General features: G+C 40.2%; 1 protein-coding gene across 1 annotated transcript in view; it reads left to right on the top strand.

The window, feature by feature from the left end:
- Positions 1-2128: 2128 nt before the first annotated feature.
- Positions 2129-26457, top strand: part of LOC105916252 (anoctamin 1, calcium activated chloride channel a) — a gene marked incomplete at its 5' end in the record, with an annotated part of 62798 nt that continues 38469 nt past the window's right edge. Inside the window, 10 exon segments of the mRNA XM_036132481.1 lie at positions 2129-2227; positions 2585-2736; positions 10151-10205; positions 11074-11125; positions 13244-13299; positions 17229-17270; positions 19152-19216; positions 19576-19710; positions 20571-20731; positions 25388-25473. Coding sequence (XP_035988374.1) covers positions 2129-2227; positions 2585-2736; positions 10151-10205; positions 11074-11125; positions 13244-13299; positions 17229-17270; positions 19152-19216; positions 19576-19710; positions 20571-20731; positions 25388-25473 — 903 coding nt within the window.

A 26457-nucleotide genomic window follows, 5' to 3' on the forward strand; every position in this document is an offset into this window, starting at 1 on the left:
GGTTGGTTGCCTTTTGGGCTTGTTTGTTTTCATATAGCTGGCTGCTTGTTTCTCTTACAAAATCTGCCAACCCGCACCCCACAGCTGTCTGGGCACAGAGGGATAAAATATTCTTAAATGCTTCCACTGCAGTGTAAAAGTACAAATTTAAAAGCCATGTATCCTGAACTAAAACAGCTATTCCCTAAAACATACATGGCTGCGCACATTTGTCATGCTCCATGCGTGTGAGTGCAGCGTCTTGTCTCTGAAGACACAGACTGGGTGACACCTGTTGTTTGTTCCAGCTGTGGGAAATCCCATCACACCCGGCCGACTAAAGCACGGTAACGGGGTTTTCCCATTGCGGCTCCCTGGTTAGATTGGCAGCCGGACCAACTTGTCAGCAGAGCTCTGCTGCTCCGAAAACTCCAAAAGCAGCTCATACCTTCGATGAACTGATTGCAAAGATGTAGTTTGGAGATGTACTTTCTCGCTTTAAAACATCTTAAAACAACTTTTTGTGATAATTAAGGGTATAAGAACAGTACTTTTGTACACTGTGCTGCTCCTTACTGCTCCTGGTGGCGGAGTTTCTTTCTTTGCTGCACACAATCGTAAGTGCCGTTTTTAAACCAATTTCGTTGGCTTTTGAGCGCTCCACCTGTCGTTTGTTCCTGGAATGCTGTTGTTGCGGTGCGATGGTGTTGTCAGCTACAGATGGAGTCCTTTGCAGTAGCTACACGGTTTCTGCTGCTTTCTGACCAGTTTTACTTGTTCTACCGCTGATTTTGAAAAACAGCTCTGTTTATACGTTTCTTATTTTATGAGCGCATGCCTGAGGACTACAACAATATATATAAATAACTTGTACTTGTATAGCACTTTATCAAGTCCGACGACCCCAAAGTGCTTTACCCTGGTCAATCATTCACCTATTCACGCACACATTCACACCCTGATGGTGGTGAGCTACATTGTAGCCACAGCTGCCCTCTAGCAGACTGATAGACAAGAATCTGCACAGTACCACATGAGTGTACTAAATCTCATTAAGCAAAATTTAAATGATTTAATTGCAATTCAATTTGAACTCAGAGATGTGCACCTCTCTCAGTTCATCCTTAGCAGGAACCCTACTCTGACATAAAACATACTGTACAGCTCATATAAAAATCCAAGATTTTTATCTTTGTCATGTAATCAGGTTAAGTCAATCGTATCTGAACTAAGTAATCTAAAATAAATATTGATGTAATTTGATTCTTTTAGTAAGCCATGTAACTTATTATATTCTGGATATAGGTGTAAAATTGGTGTATCCTCAGTGTCCACATGTGATGTTGCTCACAGAGGTCCATGGAGTTCTCAGACACATGAAAAATTAAGAACATTGATCCCACCTCTTCAACAAACCTCACACACCAGGACCTTTTTATCCGTGAAAAGTAAAGCTCCGGGAATCTGACATTGCCCGTGTGAATTTGTATTGAAACGAGCACTGGGCTTTTGAAAGCCGCTGGCTTTTCACATCATTGTAAAAGTGCTTGCTTATTGTATGACTCGTTAAAATTTCATAAACTTGAGACACATTCAAGTATGACAAAATATGTTTTTAAAACAGCTCAGCACGACTAAGATAAATAAAAATGAGGCTCCGTTATTTGTGTTAAATCAAGTATGAATATTCAGGATTGATTTGTGACTCCAAAGTAGTAACAATCTGTAATATTAAACCCTTTGAAACCTGTTAAAAATGTACTTATGGATCTAATGTGTCTGCTTCCCTATGTTAAACCAATAAACGTCCCATTTATCACCTGAAAACATGAAGTACTCACAAACTTTAACCCTCTTAGGTTGTGAAAACTTAAAAAATTATTTTTAATCCAGCAACATTGTCATTTGAAACAGACTCTTGATGCACCATGATTGTTTTGGCAGGGTTTGAATGGAGCCATCCAATCACAGATAAGAATGCCAGTCTCATTGAATAGATGGACAAGTGGCAGCACTCCTGCTGTATTATATACCAATAATCATTATTACCTTCTGGAAATCAGGATTAGCCTTGTTTTATGTGAATTCATCGAGAATAACTCTCTGTCTGATGAAACTGTCGTCTACAATCTAATCTCCTTTGTTTCAGACTAAAATCTCTGGACTCGGCTTCCTGAAGATCCATGCTCCTTGGACCGTTTTGTGTCGAGAGGCTGAGATGATGAAGCTCAAGATGCCAACAACAAAGGTATTTAATTCCACATCTGTTGGTTCTACCATTTCCAGATTAATACTGTCAGGGATCATTTACACTGTTACTGACCCAATTTGTTTGTTTTACCACATAAATATTAAGTATCCTCCTTATCACTTGATCTACATTTTATTATGTTGATTATTAGTTGATCATCATTACTGAATTTGAAACTTTAAAACCTGTTAATATGTATACATTGCATAATCCCTTGTCTTGAGATAACAATCTCATGACAAGGCCTGTGTGTGTAGCAGATTTTGCAGCAATCCCTCGTGTTGAGCATGCATGTGGCGACCTTGGAAAGGAACACCTCCCCTCAACAGGAACAATTTTCTGTCTTTTCCATAGCTCTATGAGGTGAAACAAGGCACCAACATAGTGGAGAAAATCCGACTGTTCATTCACAAAGTCACCGATCCTCTCCACCCGAAAGTGGGTCCCACACGACTTGAAGATGTCAAATCGTTGTCTCTTCCTTTTTCAAGGGAGAAGCAGCATCTGTGAGTAAAAGCTCTTTTGTTGTTTCACGTGTACCCTCACACGCTCAATGAAACATATCAACAGTTCATTGCATTGAGGGGCCATTTTGGTTAGCTTTTTTATTTAAGAGCATCATAGTATATTTTTAGAAGATGGGCTAATTTACTGAGGTTTAAACCAAACGCCTGTTATGGGCTTTGGTCAACGTTGTCCAGAGAGCTTCCCCAGCAGCTTCCCCAGTCCCCTAGGTCACCACAGCTTTATTCACTGCCAATCTGAGAGATGCTGTTTGTTTTTTTCACGTTTTTAGATCTGAGTTCAAGCAGGGACATTGTGTCCTACAACTTCAAGCTGCAAAGCAGAATTAAGGTTGGATATTGCTAGTACCTGACCCAGACAGACTCTGACCCTAAGTAGCCTGAATGTGCAGGAATAGTTCTTCCTCTTGGAAAAACGAAATGCCTTGAAGAAAAGTCTGTGTAGCTGCAAAGAACCAACTAATATTACCACTAGGACACTTGAAAAAGCAAATATACTTCATTATTAAACAGAACATGGTGGATACATTGATACAGCAATACAAAGAAATGCCAACAAACCTGTGCGGCTGTCTGCTATGATGACAGTAAAGCGACAGACTGATTCAGTCTGACTCGATGATGTTAGAGACCGGGGCAGCTGCTCGCTCCCAGCAAACAAACATGGCTCTGACTGTCTGAGGTCATTTCCATCCTCTGAACACATTCACTGAGGCTTTAGTAGCCGAAGGACACATAGGAGGGATTTTTGTTTAAGTTTATTAAAATCATGACTTCATGGATGCTCTCTTTGGTCCCAGTAAGTCAACAGTTTTTTCCATATAGTCTTTTGAGCAGAAGGACGTCTTCCCCTCAGCCTGCTAGAATGTATGGAGGAGAGTGTGGGCAGTGAGGAGCTAAATTTACACTCTGACTAATGGCTAGCAGATCTCCCTCCACAGCTTCCACATCTCTTCATCTGTTTTGGAAAAAAAAAACACCAAAAAACAACAAACACTAGGGGGCTGATCCCCTAGGTTAGCCCTGATTTTAGATCAAACTTTGTCTTTTTTTCCTTCTCATTGATTATCATATTGTTTTGTTTTTATTATTAAAAACAAAACAAAATGTGGGCTGCTCAGTGGAGCAGTGGGTAGCACTGTTCCCTTGCAGTAAGAAAATCCGGGGTTCAAGTCCAACCCTGGGTCTTTTCCACGCATGCTCTCTGTGCATGCGTGGGTTCCCTCCGGGTACTCCGGCTTCTTCCCACAGTCCAAAAACATGACTGTTAGGTTAATTGGCCTCTCTAAATTGTCCTTAGGTGTGAGTGTGTGCGTGAATGGTTGTTTGTCCTGTTTGTCTATGTGTTGCCCTGCGAGAGACTGGCGACCTGTCCAGGGTGTTCCCCGCCTCTCGCCAGGTGAATGCTGGAGATAGGCACCAGCAACCACCGCGACCCCATAAGGGATTAAGCGGGTCAGAAAATAGATGGATGTTTTTATTATTATTATTATTATTATTATTATTATTATTATTATTACTATTACTATTATTTGACTCACAAACAGCTAAATGCTAATAATGAAGTGATGATAGTATTCCCAATCAAAAGTAAATTTGCATTAATTTTCCACAGTCAGGTTCTTCTGCTGTCATCTTCCAATCCTTTATATTTCTTTCAACTTTTCATTCATCAGATCATGCAGAATTTCTTGCCTATCAGTATGTTCTAGTGTTTTGTTTAATTTATACATTTTTTTCGTCTTTTTTTCCCACTTATTTGGGGGACTTTTTTTTTCTAAAAATTTTTTTATCAACATTCTATGCCAGAGCTGCTGGAATCACTCAAACATTATAGCACAGCTAAATTAAAGAAATCATTGTGTGCAGCTTCTTCAGTAAGATGTGACAGAGAAGCAGAACATGACTTGGAGTAGTATTCACACCCCATGACCATTTCACATTTTAACACGTTACAGCCACCATCTTCATTGTCTTTAATTGTGATTTTCATCTAATAAGTGGACCATAAATAGAAAAAGATTTAGACGGGTTTTTATCTATTTTGGTGTTTTTAGATATTATCTGAAAAGTGTCATCAACTCTGAACAGTTCATCTGTTCAGGTTAAAGGAAAGAAAGCATCCCTATGGCATGTTGCCGTCACCTCCAGCTTTCTGAATGGGTTGCCTGTTCGAACACTCACTTCGACCGTCTGTCGTTGTGTCCTTGGGCAAGACACTTGACCCGCTTAGTCTGTTGCTGGTGGTCAAAGGGTCCGGTGGCGGCGATTGTCTGACAGCCCCGCTTCTGCCAGTGTGCCCACAAATGTAGATCACCACTATCAACGTATGGGTGAATGACTGAATGTAGTGTGAAGCACTTTGAGCTCCTCTAGATTTGATCAAGCACTATACATGTATAGGACGTTTCCCATTTCCTGCTGTTCTTGCGTAACTGCCAGGTTGTGTGCAGCTAATAACTGTTGACAGATTCTCCCACCTGAGCTGTGGATCTCTGCATGACTTACAGAGTTATTCTGGGCCTCTTGGCACTATCTTCTATTCACATTCTCTCAACCATTCTTGGGTTCTGAAGGCAATGGGTTCTGCAGATTTTTTGGGGGCTATCATAATAAATGATGCTAAATACAAATTTGCACCAATCCGTTTGGATTTCTATTAAATTCTATAGAAATCTTGAATCTCTATCCCTTTTCTCAAGAATTAAGTAATTGTTTGTGTTAGTCCGTTGCATAAAATCCCAACAACATTTAATGTTTGTGGTTTTTATAATGTGCAAAAAGGGGTATGAATACCTTTACGAGGCACTGTATGGACAGAACCTAAGGTCTATCTTCTCTCTACATGCATGCACTTGCTTGAGTGTAGGTCATTTGGATCAAATATCTAACCAGTAGGCCTAAACTCACCAGTTTTAGCATTTTTGTTGGTCTAAACAGATAAGCATTCTTCCTAGCATTTCATTCACAGGGTGATAAAAAATGTTCTCCTGAGGAACAACACATTCCCTTAGGAAGCCGATACATAATTTTTTCTCACTTCTTCCTTGAAGGTAAACATTTGCGACTTAAAATGCCCAGAGATGTCATGAGAACAGCTCCTAGTCTTGTGGCACAAATCCACTTGTACTATTCGTGCTTGTTTTAAAAACAAATGTCATTTGAATACATTAAGTAAACATTGCCGTGGAGAAATACTATAATTCCACATTTGCTTTTACGTGTTGATAATAATTATAACTCCAATCCATACCAATCTTCTTTGAAGTGGGCCAAGTGCAGCACATTCATCCAACCAGTTTCTATACCCTCTTATTTGTGCAGCATCCTTTTGGGGGAAGTCACCTAACAACAATGTTTCTGGACTGTGGGAGGAAGCCTGAGTACAGGGAGTGAACTGAGCATGCACAGGGAGAACATGCAAACTCCATGCAGAAAAACCGCCAGGGTTTGCACCAAGGACTTTTGTGCTGCAAGGCACCAGTGCTACCAACTGGGCCACTATGGAGTACACTGTGCAAATATCTTTTTCTAATTTGTGGTCTTCTGGAAACAGCTTTGTTTCAGGATTTCTCTATTGACCATACATGGATCAGTAGACCAATGTCAGTGCACTATTACACATTGTAGGTTGGCACTGTTATGCCAGAAGCTGTTTGAATATGCTTATTATTATTACTAATTATAATTTGGTATTATAATTTAAGTAATAAATCATTCAACTCAAAATTCCTCTATAACAAAATATAGTTTAAATGGTGGTGATGTTAGCTATAAGCTTGTAAGGATTTATACCACTAATGCATTAGTTAATTAGCTGTTATGAACTAATTTATGCTGGACTAAATGATCTGGTCGGACTTTTAACCGACGAAGTTTATCCGGCAGGCTGTCAGAACCCCAATATAACTGCAATTAGAGTTTAAATCCTTATTCCTTATCACCATCCAATGATATTGTCTCTGTATTAATATCAGATGTTAACTCCAAAGAAGGTTAGCTCTGAATTCTGAATAACCATGCAACTGTGAATTAGATTGAACACAAAACAATTTCTATTCCGCAGTTGTTGTTTTTATTGAACCAAAAGCAATTCCCTGTTACAGTAATTCTCTGATTCAACGACTTTTGAAATCTTACTCACTACTAAACTTAACATGCAAAATATGTGGAAATAAAAGAACAAACAAAAAAACAAATGGATTAACATGAGCGGTTAGCGAATCTAGTTCAGCTCACGGTTGTTTAAACCACACTCGGACGTCAGCATTTGACGTTGCACCATTGAGGAGCAGACACCTGCTCTGAGACACTCGCAAGATGGCGACTATGATGACGAAGACTCTACAACCTTGCGTGATGCGTGAGGGGAGGTCCTAATGATGTCACCACGCTTACGCTAATGTGAGGCGGTACCTCGCTCCGAGAAGGAGTGGTTCACGGGTGAGTTTAAAGAAAAACCGCGAACTAAGATTCAACAAAGTGATCAAATTCACTTAAAAGAAGGAGCGAAAAGAGAGGGGGGGAAAGCATGGAAGAAGATGGAAAGAACTGTAGCAGTGACCCACGGCGGGGTTATTGATAAACCACAATCAACACAGCAAAAATCAATTGTAAAATGCATGCACATACAAAGAAAATATTCAGCAAAATAAACCCAACTCCGTCTTGGGGTAAAAAGCATTAACCTACACCTACAAAGTTCCTATGCCTGCCCAGGCACTTCTAAACACCCTGTGGGTGGAAAAGAAATAAAAGGGGAGAACCTCGTTACTTTGAGGAAATCCCAGAATGAAGTCCCGGCTTCGGGGTCCGCGAGCGCTCCGACTAACGCGTCTTGAATGCGTCTCTTCCTCCTGGCTTACAGTCGCTTTGTTGGCCAGACAAAGCGGGGTCCTCTTCGATCACTGGGAGATAAGGTGGCTCCCAGTCTTTTGATCAGAGGGAATTTAAAAGTACTTATTTTAGTCGACCCCCTGCGTCAGCAAAGCAGGGAATCCGGTTTGCTTCGAAAAATCTCGGTGTAGCGAGAAACTCGCGCACGTGGCGTGTGGGTAATTAATCCACAGAGTGAAACAGCTGTGTGTCTTCTCAGGTTGGCAGCGCGCCAGGGAAGAAGGCAGATTGTCATGCGTGGCTGCATTAAATACATTTTCCCTAGTAACGTTATCTCTCTGCTCCGTTGTTAGGGCATTTTTGGGCCGTGTTGCATGATGGGAGTTGGTGGCCATTTTGACCACATTGCATCATGGGAATTGCGGTCCGTCACGTCCCGAATTAATGCAGTTTTGTCACGTCCCGTAATGGCATAACAGCACGATGACAAAGACTTGACTAATTAAGAGTCCAATATATTACTGGTAAACAGCATACTGGTTGGTTAAGTCGTAAGATTATGTTATTATTAGATTTATTGGCACAGTTAAATACCGTTAGATTTATGAGTGCATTTCCTTTACAGTGTTTTCTAGCCCTGTCCCGCCATCTCCCCCTTTTTCCTTTTCATTTAAATTTCTCTAGGCTGTAAAGAAATTAATATAGCTTAAAACCACTTTTAGTTTTTTTTTATTTACTATTTTCAGTGTCTTTCAATTCTACTGGTCTCCAATTTAATTTTTTTTTCCAATGATTTCCACTTTTAGGTTTATGGCCACTGTCTTTTTTTTTTCTCTGCATAGTAACTCCATTTGGCCTGGCTTTCGTTTAGCTGTGATGCTGTCCTGCAGGGCGGCAGCGGCTGAGCTACTGCTGTCAACAGCTTCATGATGTTCTTTTGAAGATGATGGCTTAGTTCTGCCTTTAAAGGCCCGTTTACACTACACTTTTTTAACCGAGCCGAGACCAGTCCGAGCTCGGTAACCGAGATAACTCTTGTGTGTAAATGGTCAGCAGACTGAACCAGACCGCGTTAACGATAACCGGACCGCGCTAACTGCAGACCAGTTCCCTAGTAGGTCTCGGACTGGTTTTTTTTATCCCGGTTCCCTGAGAACGAGGAGCGCATGAGCAGACCGCGTCATGCCCTTACAGTCAGCTGACTGTCCGCGGGTTTCCCGGCGTGTCTGGCTGCACGTCCCGATTCACACTCCATTCAGACAAATTTCAGACATTCATAATAATACTAGCTTCCTTACCGTGCCACACGGTTTCCAGTGATGACTCTGCTTATGAACCTCAGCGTCTGTTGTTGTTTCCTGCGTCTGTAAATCCTTATTAGACGTTCATTTGTCTTATCCACGTCCCAAAAGCCGAATCTGTCTAACAATAACATCTTGAATGTGACGGGTGCCGCCATTTTGATTTGCTCGGTCCCGCCTTCAATCCCAGAGAGCGGTAGTAACGCAGATCGCCACTAGGAGGCGAGGAGCAACCAAGGAACCATAACCGAGATAACTTCTGTGTGTGTAAACGGCTGCATTTATCTCAGTTAACTGGACCAAGCTCGGACCGGTCTCGGCATGGCTCGGTTTTTAGGTGTAGTGTAAACGGGCCTTAAGAGTGTCTCTCTCCTAGACATGGCTACTAGCTGAACTTTTACTACTACTCACTCTCTGTGCTCCCTTTCATCTCCTGGACCTGAAAACTGCCTCAGAGCTGATCTGTTGGGCTATTTTTCTCTCCTACATGAAGCCACAAAAAGAGCTAGCATTGCCAATAATTTTTTTTAACAGATTTTTTGCACCAGTGGCCTCCATTCGACAGTTAGCCACGTGTCCCCTTCTCTTTTAACCCCATTTCCTATCAGCTAAGGTCCACTAGCTGGAACTCATACCCAGAACAGCCATGTCGAGGACTGAGGCTGCTGAACATGGGTCACATGCTCTACTGCTGTGCCCCTGCAGCCCCGTGCCATCACCCTTTTAGTTTTCTCTCACATAGAAAGTACTCCTGGATCAATGTGTGCTTCTGTGATTTTTGTGTCTCTTCTCTGTCAAGGCAGATGGCCGTTCACACTGAGCATGGTTCTGGTTCTTCTGGAGGTTTTTTCCTGTTAAAGGGGAATTTTCCTCTCCACTGTCGCTACATGCATGCTCAGTATGAGGGATTGCTGCAAAGTCAATCACACAATGCCAGCAACTGTCCACTGTGGCTCTACGCTCACCCAGGAGTGAATGCTGCAAGTCAGTGACCTGATGCAATCTGCTGGGTTTCCTTAGAGAGAAAACTTTGAACCAAATGGAATAATAACCTGAATTTGACTAGGTTGTTTAACCAGGATCACTCTGGAATGGATGTGCTATACTTGGAACCTGTCTGAATGATTCAGTCAAATTGATTTATTTTAATTATAAAGTTCCGGCAGATGAGATGCATTGTTAATTTACACCATGTGACTAAACTGAATTGGATTAAATGAAACTTTGGCTGTTTTTTGTTGTTGTTTTTTTCCCCTCAGTTTTGACCTGTCAGACAGAGACCTCTTCTTTGACAGCAAGACGAGAAGCTCCATCGTAAGTATTTCTTTTAGAATGTTAAAGGTGATCACGAGTGATGAATGTGGATAAATAATCACTGTAAAACTCTCATAGATGAATATGCTTCTAATCCTAACCCATCTCCAAACATAGTTTTCTCTCAGTGTAACATCTTAGACGTCAGCCAAAGGAGTGGTCATTATATTCTGTCAAGTAGTGGTACCTCACGCTGTCTCTCTCACTCTCCCTTCACACACACACACACACACACACACACACACACACACACACACATCCTTGTTTCATGTAGTTAGGACTGGGCCTTGTCTTCCATAGACTTCCATTCATCTTCAAGCCTTTCCATGCCCTAACCCTTACCGATTTATACCTAATATCCACCCTAACCTAAACCTAATTGACAACATAGTGCTAAACCTAACCCCTAGCCCAGAAAAAAAGTGGGAACCGACAAGAAGCCCTCACTTTACTAGTAAAATTAGCAAAAAGTGTTCTCACTCAGCTGCAAGTACAAGAACACACACATACCAATATATAGTATATACACACACCTACGCAGGGCTACCCACTGTTTGACTAATGACTAGATGATTTGATTGAATCCCAGTATTGGATGGAGGTGTACGACCCCAGCAGTTCTTTGCTCATAGCTGTGCTCCAGAGCTCATCAATTAGACCCGGTGGAGCTGTTTTTATTGCCTTTCTAAAGACATGCATCTGAAACTAAGCAGTTGGTTTTTACTTTAATTTTCCCTCTGTATTCATCTAATTTCTGTTATCCAATAACAAAATAATCATCCCATATCTTCAGTCGTGTTATGTTTGACATTTTCTAACATGCTTAATTGGCCATTTTTTAAATGACTGTATTATCCTTTATTGCCAGGTCTATGAAGTACTGAAGAGAATAAGATGGACAAGACCCAACTACTCCATGGGTAAAACCTGTCTAACATCACTGTAGCAGACCTGAAGACAAATGTAACATCCCTTAGGTTTAAATGATAAAATTAGGTCTTAAAGTAAAGAAGCTTTGAGTGACTGCCAACACTTTTCTCCACGCGTTGATGCATTTACGTTGGTTGTTTTACATTTTCTGATGGCATATAAAAGTGCTATTAAAACATTTCATACACTGCAATGATGCTTCACTGCGTGCACCACGCAGAACTCACTGTAATTCTGCATCTGGCATAATTAGTTTTCCCAACATTCACAAGAAGAATTTATTAGAAAAAATACAGAAGCACCATCCATGTGCTGTCCATCTTTTGCCGCAGGATTTCAGTCTGTCGGATATTTTTCTTGGACGGAAGTGATTTCTTGGTTGTCCCTATGTAACAAGGCGGTAGCCCAAAACTCGTCACTTCACTTCTCAGAAAGAGATAGTTAGGATCTAAAAAACTGTTCACCTATAATTTTCCTATCAAAAATGTTCTTTTTTATTTTCAGTGCAAGGTGATGGTGATTGCCTACCTCTTGAAGGTTACCAGTGGTAACACAAGAAGATAAAGATTTCAAGCCCAGTTAGATTGTCAGTGTAGCGCAGGTGAAGCTGTGAAAGAGTCCTGCTAAAACCACTAACACAAAACATGTTCGATTTCTTCACATTTTTTGCGTAGAATTGTACTTGCAACAAATGAAAACGCACCAATGTACGCTTTTATGACAAAAACCAACAACTGAAACTTTGGCTCACTGCTTTTGATCACAAGGATGCTTCTGTCAGTCATGTGCATTGCTCTGTTAGCTGAGGCAGGACAACATTGTAACGCTGTTAACTGAAATGTTTAGAAGAAATCAATGCATGGATGTGCCAAATTTTTCTTCAATTGAATAAAAACAAAACTAAAGTAATAATCTTTGGACCAATAGAGGAGAGATCAAAAGTTAACACACAGCTTTAGCTGCTTCAGCTAGAATCCACTGATCAGGCCTAAAATCTGGGAGTAGTGATGGACTCAGACCTGAACCTCCAAAAGCATCTAAAGACAATTACAAGGTCAGCTTTCTATCACCTGAAGAACATTTCCAGGATTAAAGGACTAATGTCTCAGCATGATCTGGAAAAACTAATCCATGCGTTTATTTTTAGTCGAATTGATTACTGCAACGGTGTTTTCACAGGTCTGCCTAAAAAGTGGATCAGATAGCTGCAGCTGATCCAGAACGCTGCTGCCCGTGTCCTCACTAAGACTAAGAACGTAAAGAACATGGACCTGGTTCTAAAGTCCTTACACTGGCTCCCTGTATCTCAGAGAATATACTTTAAAATACTTCTGTTAATCTATAAATCCCTGAATAGCTTGGCATCTAAATACATCACAGACTTGTTATCAGTGCATCAACCCTTAGGCCACTCAGGTTGTCTGGCTCCAGCCTATTCTGCATACTGTTAAAGATTGGGTTTACCGGCCTGCTGCTACATGTCTTATTGAAAACCTATCTTACCCCGGTTCCAGATTTGGCCGCAAGTGAGAAAACATTAATCAGAGGTAGAACAGTTTAATATGAATATTTAATTCATAGAAATTAAATATGGAGACAGAGTTTACATTACCAATCAAGATGATTTTCACCGCGCGGTCGCAAAGTCTGTCTGAAGTAAGTCTTACCAAGACATTCCTTTTTATCAACTTTAGAACTCCTCCTGCAAGCTCAAGGGGAGGATGATTGACCCCCAATGTGCCTTGCCTAACAAGCTTGTCAAAAATCAACTTCATAAAACAGAACCAGTGCATTTTGGGGCAGAAACAATAGAAATACGCTAAATTATAGCGAAAATGTCTTGCCCCATCTCATGTGTTGATTTGTTGAACGGGCTTTCAAATGTCAGTACGTCATGATTTAGTGCATGTTTTAATAATTTTCTCCTGCTGCTGTTATGAAAGAAAACAAACCACTACACGTTTTATACGTCGGTATAAATGTTTTGAAGAGTCGCCCCCATCCAGGCCTTCATGGGTTTAGCTCCTGGCTTGTTAGTTGGGTGTTCCTGCTCTTTGTGAGTGTTTACATGTTTTCATTAGAATCCTACTCATTATGCCTTCTTACAGGGATCACCAGTCTGTTAGCCAACGGTGTCTACACATCTGCTTTCCCCCTGCATGATGTGAGTATCAACATCACATTTCATCTCTGATGTTCCCGGGCCACCTCCCTCCTGCGGGCCTTCAGCCATCTTTGCAGAAGGATGATGAGGAAAAACTGCTTCATGGAGTATTTTATAATTGTTACCACAAAGTAATAGCTTGATTTGCTATTTTTGATTTTGTTTTGATAATTCTGTTTACATATAGCCTGTTTCAATTTTAGCTTAAAGTCTAACTCTTGTACTGAATGTATGCCAGATGCATTCAGATAGTCACGAGTAACGAAATGTATATTATATGTGAATTATGTGTGGCGTTTGGAAGTAATTTCGATAAAACTTGCTGTATAAGCGAAAAAGCCCGAACATTCTTCAATCGGGCTGTTTCGGAATGTGATGTCACAAACAGAACTAGTACCGTGCATCCAGCTGCTAACACTACGACTTTTGCTACCGATTTATTAAATTTAATTAATAACTCTTACTCTACATACAGAAAAATTATTAAAAAAAATGTCTGATACATCTACAAACTCCACCTCAAGCATTGGCGACTCCGATACCGAATATATCTACAAAGAAACGGAGTTTAAACAAGGTAAACCTGAGGAGACTATATCTAACGCTGCCCAAGACATACAGCCGATGATCCATTATAAGTACCCCTCAAAATCCTCACTCGTGAAGTGTGAATTGCATAAAACACTTTTGTCACTGCCGGCAATCCAGCCCTTTCGCGTTTCTTTTACGAATTAATCCCATTTCTTTCGGACCTTTTGATCCACCGGCCAAGTATGTAGCGCTACTTTCTGGCCTGCACTAGACCGCGGTGAAGTTGGTTTGACATTGGACATTCAAGCTCCGCGGAGTCAGCGGAGCACTCTTGAGAAACAAAAATAAAATCAGATTTGTTGACGGTCCCACCGCGTATGAGAAAATCAGAGTCCATCAACCGTGAGCTAGATCCTGCTGACTCCGCGGAGCTTGAATGTCCAATATCAAACCAACTTCACCGCGGTCTGCACTACAGCCACTAACTACACACCTAGAAGGCATTTTATTGTGGACTTAGTGCAGCGATTTTTTTATTTATTTATTTATTTATTTTTTTATTTTAATTTTTTTAAATATACATACATGTATGCAAACCGTCTGGCATGAGTCTGTGAAAAAGGATTAATAGAACAAAAACACCGAAATAATCCTTAGTGAACAATGTTTGTTTTAACCTACCGGGCGGGTCGTCCTCTCTGCTGAAGCGCTGTGTCCCCGACTCCGCTTTCTCATGTTACACAAACATGTCTGAACGTCCATCCATCCATTTTCTGACCCGCTTAATCCCTCATAGGGTCGCGGGGGTTGCTGGTGTCTATGTCCCGATATAAAATAATTGTAGCCGTCCAGTGGTTTCATGCTTTCATGCTCTCTCGTGTGTACTGCCTGGCGTGTTTATAAGGCAGCTGTATATGTCGCCGTACGAAACCCTTGGCCAGCATTTCACAGACTCGCTCCGTCCCTTCAGGCTTTTGCTGTATAAATCTGGCAATATGATACCATCAACTATCAACTTACTCTTGAAACGATCTTGTGATATGTTATCCAAAGAAGAACAATACGTCAAGAACTCGTCAGTTTTCTTCCAGTCCGGCACGCATGCGTGAAAAACACGGATGAAAATAGCAGTGAACTGGTCTATAAGCAACACTACAGCCATCAACTACGTACCTAGAAGGCATTTTACTGTGGACTTAGTTTGGCGATTTTTTTTTTTTTTTTTTTTTTTTTTTTTTTTTTTTTTTTTTTTTTTTTTTTTTTTTTAAAGCGCTTGCTCAAAGTAGACGTGGATCAGCAGATTTGGTGTGTGAAAGATGATACTGGAAAACATCCATATATCCTTGTTCGCCGTACCGGTTGTACAACGTAAACGCCTGTGTGTTTCTATGCAAGTTCGCTGCGCGCATTCTCGGTGTTCTTGAACTGACATCACACGTCGTAAATGGCCCGATCGTAAACGAAGGCAGCACTCAAACACGGAATACCATAATGGGTGTAAAAAATGCGCAATATTTCATATTTAAACTTAATTTGAACACTTTTGATACATGAATATTCAAAGTTTACCTTGCTCTGGAAGTTATTCAACGGTTTTCAGGATTTTTTTCAGTCCAAGAGTTAGACTTTAAGGTCTTTAATGGTAACAGTTTTGATTACTGTTGCGCCGATGCCATTTTTTGGCCCCGATACCAATACCTGGCTGTGCAGTATTAGCCCATACTGATACCATCTGTTTGAAATTGGTGTGTGTGTGTGTGTGTGTGTGTGTGTGTGTGTGCGTGTGTGTGTGTGTGTGTGTGTGTGTGTGTGTGTGTGTGTGTGTGTGTGTGTGTGTGTGTGTATGAAGAACTGCATACTACTTAGGGTAGTAGAACTTTTTTATTGCCTACCTGGAATGAGTGACAATAGTTGAATAAACTTCGCAAAGGCCAAAATAGTGCAACATTCGTGAAATTATAACATGTATAATAGTAGTGCAACAGTAAGACAGTAAAATTACATTAATAATTGAATAATCTCTTTTAAACCCTGAATTTTGGCTCTCAAATGCCAAAATAGTGCAACTTTCATGAACTTATATAACATGTAAAATACTAGTTGGGAGAGAGAAGGCTGCGTTCAAGTGACATACAAACATCAAAATGGTATCGTGCCCTATTTGTTGGTACTCACCGATACCACCATTTTAGTGCTAGATCGGGGCCCCCGTCCCATACTGGTATCGCTATCAGTGCAACACTAGTTTTGATTATGCATTATTTTTAGCCAGCTCCACAGTCATCAGAAACCCGGTTGAAGTTCTGTAGAAAAGACATGGCGCTACAAAGACTTGGTGAAACCAAAGCCCGTACTTTCCTGCCATGTTCAACATATTATTTACACCTCGCAGTTAACCGTAAGGTCTACACTTGGAATGTGGGGTCAAACAATATTGCCCTGATCCACCTAGGCTGGTCATTCCAAAGCTGTACCCACTATGATTTTGTTTGATTCCATTGTCCCAGCTGCATGCTTTTAAAGCGCACACAGCCTTTGGGCTGACTCGAACAATGTTAAAGGACAAAGTGATCAGTATTGGAGGCTTTTGTGGTTGCATGTTTCTTGTTAAGTGATTATCTTAAAGGGGCTCAAGATGCCACTCTTTGCTGTTGTTCTCCAACAGTGAGCTTTTAGATCTTTTTTTGTTTTGTTTGGGATACCCGTACCGTCGTTCTGACGTTGCATGGCAGCAAGTCAAGCTTGTGTCCCCATTCAGCCTCATTTGAAAAAGTTTCAGTTGGTTTAAACCTGGTTTAAAGTGCTGACTGTAGACACTGGCAAGTTCTGAGCAGTAATTATCTTGGCAGTTATTTACTCGGCTATGGAGTATGTATCCCTTACATGAAGAGCACGTTTTCATGTTTCTGGTTTTGAAGAGTGTATTGGAAATGGTTCACCCTCTATTTCGATACCTCAGGAAAGTAATGGATTACTAATGAGTTCCTATTACCAGATTCTTTCCAAGACTCCCAGAGGTGGACTTGGAATGCGGTGTCGAATGAACCCCTCTGACCTGAACCTGAACCTTTGTCCATTTAACAAAGCGTTTGCATAAATGTGTCAACTCCCAACTTTAGCAGAAATTACATAATAAAATGCTTACCATGTGTCGCTGATTCTCTGAAATTAAACCGTCTCAATTATAAAATAACAGGATGTGGTTATTTGATTTATTGTGAAAGAGTCTGTTCAATGTTCTTGACGTAATTATCTTGACATTATTTAAAAAAACTAGTTTTACGCAAAGAAAACTATCAAGTAGACATTTAAACAGGTTACATTTTTAGTTGTGCATTTCTTTTAGCAAATGCACCCGTGATGATGAGGTTGTGCTAAAAATCAACTTTGTTTTACAGGGAGATGTTGAGGGGGATGGTGGAAAACCTAATGACAGACAGGTAAGTGGAAGTCTGAGTTAACCCTAACCTAAATACAGAGCACAGCAAGGCAGCTATAGCAGTTGCTTGTTGCTAAATGTAAAATCCACTATGGGGAAAAAAAATCATTTTAAACTTTCCATAAATAAGGGGTTTGGGTGAGAGTTCAGTGTGCTGTCTTTTGTGACTTTAGGTAAGTTCAGATCACTTTCATAGAAAAACCCTAAGAGCTAAAGAGCAGAATAGAAATATCAATAAAATATAAAATGAAGCTGGTCTATCTACGTAAAGAGCCTATAAAGGTTTGCATATTTCTGAGCCCATTTCTCCTCCTATAGAAGAATAAACAGTTGGAAATTAGAGCTCATGGATTAGAAGTCACCTCCACCCATGCTAATGCTCTCCTTCCATAATTATATTGTAGGCCGTGTGTCACTAAGGCAACAGCTTAATAACCCTCTTCTGTTCTTCTGAAGCGACAGAAAAGCATTACTTTGATGCATCATCTCACCAAGCTTTTGATGGAATGTAGGAACAGGAGGGTGGAGAGTTCTTGTTGGGGTTTTTTTCTCTCTCAGTCTGCCATTGAAGCACTTCACTGGGCTGCTGCTCGCTAATAAAACAACTTAATTTGTCACTTGTTGCTTTGCCTGTAGATAGTGTGTAATTATGTGTGAAAATGCTCCATCGTTCCCTCCAAGTGACTTGTGATATTCGCCAACTAGTAGTGGGATCAGAACATGTCCACAGTGTACTGCTGCCAGCTCCCTTACATCCAGCCTGGCTGGAGCTAGGACGACCATTCTTGTCCGGTCTCTCACTGCATGGAGCTTGTATCACATGGAAGGTGGAAAGTCTGTTGCTCTAAAGCAGTTTTATCATGACATGCTGTAGGTAGGTTAGGCCTTGGCAGCAGATTGTTCCAACCTTACATGATCACATACTATTAGTAAAGCTACCTATAAAGCAATTATTGGTTTTAATGACTACTTTGATGAAATTTGTTAGGGTTGGAAATACGGGTCAATTATTACAAAGTCCAGACATGCCACAGCGTCTCAGTGAAGGGGGGATGTTTGAACCACCACACGGCGTCTAGTGTTATATGGTAATGAGTTTTGGACTTTATTGCCAGGCAAGGAAGGCCTGGTAATAAAAGGTTTCTGTTTTCACTACATGGAGACGGAAACAACACAAGTAGTCCTCTGTGACTAACTGGCTATTGGCTAATGGTGAGGAAGTAAACATTTAGCTGTGGGTGGGCAATCTTCAGAATCATCTGGTTTATCGGTTCTATTTGTTTCCAACTTCTAAGATTTCATAGGCCACCAATGTTGTTCCTGGGTGTCTTCTGTACTGTGTAAATACTATTTTACCGCTGCATTAAAGCTGTTAGTTGGACAATTACTTTATAGGTACAGTAGTCATTTTAGTAGAAGATATTGGAGAGTGGATTGCCTTGTAGTGTAAAACCTGTTTGAGAATTAGAGCAATTAGGGAGGCAAAGAATTAGACATTCATCCTAGAGTTTCTTCTCGCAAACTGCAAAACGTACCTCAACAGTGACCACCAGAGGACCAGATGTAATAGTGCGTCCCACATTATTTTAAAGAAACTTTTTTTACATACTTTTGATTTAGAACAAGACCAAAAATAATAAGATTAAAATGTAATTTTACATATGTTTTATCAAAATTCCACTCACCCTCTTGCAGATATATTTATATATAACATATTTGCTCTTTAGCCTTGGATTGTCTGAAGCGTTGGTTGTCTTGCCAAACTAAGTTGTTAAAAAAAATCATTGTGTGTCTTAACAGTCAACTTCTTTCCGTGTGCTGCTCAACTCTCGCCATCTTTAGAAATCTTCCAGTAATTACTGATTCTGACTTCTTCCCCTAGTTGCTGTTCGAGGAGTGGGCCAGCTACAGTGTTTTCTACAAGTACCAGCCTATTGGACTGATCAGGTCAGATCCTTTATTTTAATCCATTAGCTACAGGGTAATTTCCCTGTTAACTCAGCTACACCTGGTTCTCTGGAGCCACCAGGACCTGCAGTCACCAACTGGACAGAAATAAGTCCCAGACAGATCTAACAAAAGTAGCAGTTATTGAGTCAGAGCAAAGTGCTACAACTATGTGGCTATAACCGCGGTCTGACGGGTTCCACATGATCGCAAAGGTAGTGGATCCAAAGACAGGTTTGGCAGCATGTAAAGGGTGTTGTATTCCAAATAAATCTGTAAGCAAAACATTTTTTAAGTCTGACTTGATGAAGTGAACAATGACTGGAGGCCTTTTGGAACATTGATGCATCTTTCCCCAGGAAGTACTTTGGAGAAAAGGTTGGCCTCTATTTTGCCTGGTTGGGTGTCTACACACAGATGCTCATTCCTGCCGCCATTGTTGGAGTCATTGTATTCCTTTATGGCTGTGCCACTGTTGACGACAACATCCCGAGGTACACTGCACACGTTCACAGTCCTGTTCTGATTTCAAAAACTTTGGGCTAATAATCAGTTTTCAGCTTCAGTTTTCACTCTGTTGTCCTTCATTCATACAATTCCTTCCCTTTTAAAGATGTGATACAAACCTAGGGATTGTAACCAGAGTCTCGTTTAGTTCTGTTAATCTGATTTGTGATCTCAATCACTCAGTCTGTCTGTCTGCATCATCCTCACATTTTTCTAGGAGTGGCTATGTAAAACGAGTTGCCACAGTGAAAACATCTTGCAGAGCAGTCTGAGTCTCTGCAAATACCAAGCCTAGACCACACCCTGAGGAAACGTTTCCCCAAGACAGAATGCTCAAGTCTGTAGTTTATTGCCACATGCAGTCATTTACAAACATGCATGTTTAGAGCATGTTGGCTAATGTTGGGCAAGGTTAGGAGAATTAAGGGGAATTAAGGTTTGAGAAATCATTGGAGACACACACACACATGCACTGAGGGAGCTCATTGTAAGGCTGGATGGGTGTGTCAGATAAGAAGTAATCCCTTGCAGGGTTTTCACCTCCTGTGTGACGGTTCATGCCGACAGCTTTCTGTGCACACTGTTTACTGCAGCCTTTTTGTGAGAACTGTTGTTTAAACCCTGTAGCCTGTAGCCACGCAGTAGACGACACCTGCTGGAAATAATAAATATTTCATGTGAGAAGAAACATGGAAAATCATTGGTTTGGTTTAGTTTTGTTGTTTTGGTTGTTGTTTTTTAATCCCCTCTGCTAATACCACTCACCCCCTCAGCATTTCTAAAACCAATCATTTGTTCTGCTGTTTTTCTGACCATAACCCAGATTTTCCATCTGTGTGTTTGTTAGCATGGAGATCTGTGATCCCAGGAACAACATTACCATGTGTCCGCTGTGTGACCAGGTCTGCAGCTACTGGAAGCTGGTGACAGCATGTGGCACTGCTAGAGCCAGCCACCTGTTTGACAACCCAGCAACGGTTTTCTTCTCCGTCTTCATGGCCCTTTGGGGTAAGTCTGTCAATTAGTCATTCTATTGTCCCTGCAACATGGAAAGTGGCCAAAATTACCCCAATTTTCAAATCTGGTAACAAAGTAGATAAGAATTATATACCAGTAAGTACATTGCTTGTCATATCCAAAATCATTGAAAACTGGATCAGTAAACAATTGAAAAATCATCTAAATAAGGGTCACAGTGCACTCCATGGAATGCATTTTTTTTTTATTCGCATTATCCAACTGAAACGGCAATAAATGTTTGTTTGTTTTTTCTTGAAAAAGTCAAATGTTCTTTTAGATACTTGTCCTCTCGTTGGTGCGGTTCTTCTTGATTTGAAAAGAGTGTTCGATACAGTTGATCACCAAATATTATTGTCAAGATCAGCAGTTCCCAAACTTTTTTAACCCCGCACCCCCGTCCATGTCCCAGCCCCCGGTTGACACACCCCCAATCTTAAAAATAAATAAATAATAATAATAATAATAATAATAATAATAATAATAATAATAATAATAATAATAATAATAATAATAATAATAATAATAATAATAATAACTGCAGTTACAACACAACTGTCATAACAAAGGTTATGGAAATAAAATGAGAACATAATTTAAATTAAATTGCAATAAAGTTACACACAACATCCACAGCAGGATACTGAGGATTTTCAGGTGCAGTGGTGGCTCAGCCTGGAGCCAGAGAAAAAAAGACACTCAGGTCGGCCATACCTTCACAGACAACCTGAAACGTCTCTAAAGCAGAGATCATCCTGGTGGATTCATGGACTAAACTCTGATGATCTACCTGTGTGTGTGTGTGTGTGTTCTCACTGTGTTTATTTAATGTAGCAGCTTCTAAATCTGAGTCTGACTCACGATTTACACAGCAAAACACAAACACAAAGAAGTTTGAGAGTCTGATTACAGTGAGATGATTTACTTTACAGCTTCAAAAAAGGGAGTTGTAAAGGGGTTATAGGTGGAGCGGTACAGAGTAACAATGACAGTGCTCCATAAAGCTGTTATTAATCAGAGAAATAAAAAGTTATTTTCTGATTGTTTCACAGAGGTTACATTCAGCAGGTAAACACTCCCATGGTAACACACCTCAGCTCCCTGCAACCCCCACCACCGGTTGCCGGTTTCCCTGTTCCTGTCTGAATACGCGCTAAAACCAGCTCTTTAAAATGAACTGCACTGTCTGAATCACAATAAAAAGTATTACAGATCTATGCGTGAGCGGAGTCAAGATTTGCCGTCTACCACCAATTTTCCCAGCAGCAACAGTGGTGGCGGCAGCGGATATGCGCATCAGTGCTGGTGTGGTTCAGAGTCAAAGCGCTATGGGCAGCGCTGTGTAGGTGCTGTGCGATCGATACAGAGACCGAGTCACTCTATTTAATGTCGTAAATAAACTTTCGGCTCAAATTAAATTTTTCCTCTGCTGACGTAAAAGACGTAAATTCAGGAGAGAGAAAGGGTGTCATGTTCTGATTCTCGCTTGTTTTATTCTCCCTGATCTCTGATTTCAGCCAATTGAGCATATTTGCCAGAATTATTGAAGCAGAGACCACAAGCCATGTGCGCATATACAGCACAATGTGTGTATTTCATCCTAAAATGCAGCATAGAAGATTTCTCTTAAATAAATACATTTTCGTGTGAATACTGCAACGTTCCGTTATGACACCCAAGCACCAGACCGATTACCTGACTCCGCCAGATAGATTTGCTCCGCATATCCATCTGGAAACCTTCCGTTGAAGTAATTTTGGGAAGGGGCGAAAATACTGGTTAGCTGATTGGCCTATGTTGGTGATAGACGGGCCAAATGAACCAATCAGATTTACGTTACGAGCGACGACGAAAACACAACCACAAGCCAAGCTACTCTTGCTGCTGCAGGTAAAGGCTCGTTAGCTCAGCAAAGAAATACTCTGTAATTCCGATTAAACTTGCTCGATAGCCACGCTAACGCTAGTTTCATCGGCTGAAGCTGCCATGTTCTTTAGACTGAACTGTCGCGCTTCTCGTTGCGTCACACCTCAATCCGCCTCAAAGCCAACGCTGATTGGACGTTCGTTTGGTGAACGGCTCCAAATTTTCTTTAACGGAGAGTAGCCAGACTGATCTGCGAGTGAAACATTGAAAGCTCGCGAGATCAGGATGGTCTCACGAGGCTACCAGACCGAGGTTTTGCTGCTAACACTTTATTGTAGGACGAACAGAATGGGATAGCTTTTACCCCTCCAGTCCCCGAACCACTACTCTTCCTCCCAGAAGCCGCACATTTCTTCCGGTATAAACCCAAAACAAACTTAAAGGAACAGTAAGTGTGCAAGAGCACTTAGCAATAAAATCAAATACGGATCATTACAATACATTTTTATTCATTGATTAAATTAATATTTTTTGATTTTAATTTTTACAAAGGAAATGTTTATTTACATGTCTTTATTGTGTGGGGTGAAAATACTGTCAAACATTTTTCATCTCGTGCACCTCCCAGTGGCAACTCACGCCACACTTTGGGAGTCCCTGATCTAGATTAACAAAATTAAATTTCTCCGACCAAGCAACCCTTTTAGGTAATCATATCTCTCAAATAGAACCCATTGTTTGTGTCTCAGTAGTATCAAATCCCTATTTCTTGATTGTCAAGTGTACTTGGACCTCTTTTATTTTCATTATATATTAATGATTTACCGAATGTTTGCAAAAACCTTAATATCATGTTGTATGCAGATTATGCTGTAATTTTTACAAACACAAAGTCTGACACTGAAGTCTCAAAAAAGCTAACATCAACAATCACATGAGTGGCTTTTCAAATCATGTTTTTTACTGAACCCTTAAAAAAACAGTCCGCATGTTATTTTCAAAATGTCCATCTGCAAAGTCTTGTCTACATGTCTTGTTGAAAGGAGAGAAGCTCCAGTTTGTAAATACATTTAAATATTTTGGAGTTCCCTTGGACTCTATCAATTAAAAAAAATAACTAGAATGGGTAATTTTTATATTCATAACTTCAGACATATCATTGCCAGAAAAGTTTTCTAAAATGTTTCTTCATTGCATGAATTCTTCGCATTTTGAATACTGTATCCCTTACTGGTCACTGACAAACTTGTCAACCAATAAGGTTGAAAAAGAGAACAAGAAAAAAAATAGAATCACTATTCAAAAATGCTTTAAAAGTATTTGATAGAAAACCTCTGTCCTTTCATCATTTCATTCTCCAAAAGTACAGTATTCTTAGTTTTGCAAATTTTACAAAATTTGAAATTGCCTGTTCAATATTTAAGGCTCTAAATGGACTCGCTCCACCACCTCTAGGACAGTTTATTAAGGTAAAATCCAACACTAGTGGAAAGGTAACAAGAGGATCTATTGGAGGTGACTAAGAATCATTTAGTGAAGGTGTCAAGGGTACATAAATTTGGAACATCTCAGCTGTTATAAGAAATGCTACTACATTCAGTTAATTTAGAACTAATTGTAAAAGATGGCTCAAAAAACCCAGATCTGTGATCACTAATGTCAGATTATCCTTGTCATGTGCAGTGCTGTTAATGTTCTATCATTTTGTTGTTCATTGATTGATTAATTAATGTCTTCTGTCTAGTGTCAGATTGTTTGGTGTTTTCTTACTTTTTTCTTAATAATCTGCCAGAGACTACAGATGTAAAGTAGCCTTCGGGCTAGTTTAGGCAAATTTACATTTAAATGTTCATGAATATGCACTGTCCCATTTTAAAATGAAGGAAAAAGTGAGCAAGCAAACCCACAAATAAATACTGGAAAGGATAACTCATCTCTGAAGACATTTAGTAATATCTTCAGAAGTAATAATAATAATAAAGAAGCATTTTATCATCCATTCAAGGCTAGAGAAGATCTTTAGCTACATCTCGAATCCTGACTGGAAGCTTAAGACAAAATTGACTAACCAAATCCATGAGGCCAACACACAGATCTCCTTCCTCTGATGTCCTGCCAAATCTCCCAGCCATCTGCCCGCAGTAGCAGGGTTGCAGACTGCAGAAGTGCTGTGTTCAGATGGAGCTGGTGTCTGACGGTGTCACAGCAGTACAACAATCTGGATTCACCTAAGGAGCCACGATGGCTAGGGCACGCAAACTGTCACTGAGGGGACCTGGGGTGGAGCTTTAGTGACATTTAAGCAGAGGTGTGGGGAAACTATTAAAATATAACAGAAGTCCAGCTCAGCTCTGATAAAAGGTGATAGACCTCTAAAGTTGTTGTTCAGAATTATGTCTCTTTATGTAAAAAAAATAAGAATAAAAAAAAAGGAAATCATTACTTCTGCATTTCAAAAAATTCATGTTAATTCATTTTCACTCAGAAAAAACAGGAAACTGGTTCCCAACGTTTAAACATGCTGTGATTTTGACTTATTGTGTCTCCAAACACATTTGTGGACAGCTTAATTTAACATGAGTCACCCGTGGCATCAAAATAAACCTCTGTTGTAATGTGGATTGTATGCCGTGTCTAGTTGATATTCATCCATGTTTCAAAAACTTTAAATATGCTGACCTTTTTCAGATGAGATGTTTATATATGTTCTACAGAAAATGCTTCAGAAACGTGTAGTAATGGAGTTGGCTCTGGTTTTTTTTGTTGATGCTTGCTTTGCAGCGGTCCTCTTTATGGAACACTGGAAGAGGCGACAGATGCGGCTCAACTACATCTGGGACCTGACGGATTACGGAATGGAAGAGGAGGTAAGGTTTGCCAGGAAGATCCTTGAAGTGTCCACCATAAATACAGTGCATAAAAACTGTCTGGATATTATAGGTTTTTAATTTCAGAAGTAAAAGATTATAGCTCTGAATGTTTGTCTGGTGGGAGAAGTTCCATTTGTGTCTCCACCAAAGTGTCACAACATTTTGTAACAAGGGAAGACTCTTTTTTTTTTTTTTTTAGCTATCAACAAATGTTTGACATATTAGTAAAACAATGCTAGTAACAAAAACTGATAAACGGTGAGCAATCAGAATATGAAATCTGCTTCTTTTCTAATAAATGTAGTTTTCTAATCAACAGCTCAGTAATTTCCTAACTAATATTCTGAGTAACTGATGTGGTTGGGTTCGCAACTTCAGACATGAGAGTTGATAATGGATGAACAGGTAGAGTGCCAATCTATGCAGGTTTACTCCCAGGAGACTGCACTGAATGATGGAATGTCTGCCTGAAAACTGGAATTTACATGGAAATCCATTTCCAAAATCTATTTATAGTCAGGTTTTCCTGATATAGAAAACTCTTTGACCAATCTGTCTAGATGGTTTGATTGAAATAACTATGTAAAGTGCCATGAGATGACGCATGTTGTGAATTGGCGCTATATAAATAAAATTTAGTCATAAATACACGGAAAAACTTTCAAATTTGGTTTCAGAAAAGTTTCAATAAATCTTCAGATTAAAATGAACCAATCAGTGTTAGTCGTAGAAGCGTTTCTATCCCCAGTAGTACATTTCTCCAGACGTGTCGGAACAAAATCCCAGTTGCTGCAAATGTGCAAGCCTGCATTGACAGAAAACTGCAGCCAAATGGTAATCAGAACAAGGACGCAAGATGATGGAATAAAAGCAATAAAAATATTCTTTTGTTAATGTACTGCAATCTGTCATGAGTCAGCCGTCACAGAAAGATTCCCACACAGAAACTTGAGGTGGGGCCGCCGGCGCTGCATGTTCAAT

This window comes from Fundulus heteroclitus, unplaced genomic scaffold (assembly GCF_011125445.2).
Source record: "Fundulus heteroclitus isolate FHET01 unplaced genomic scaffold, MU-UCD_Fhet_4.1 scaffold_515, whole genome shotgun sequence".
NCBI lineage: Eukaryota > Metazoa > Chordata > Actinopteri > Cyprinodontiformes > Fundulidae > Fundulus > Fundulus heteroclitus.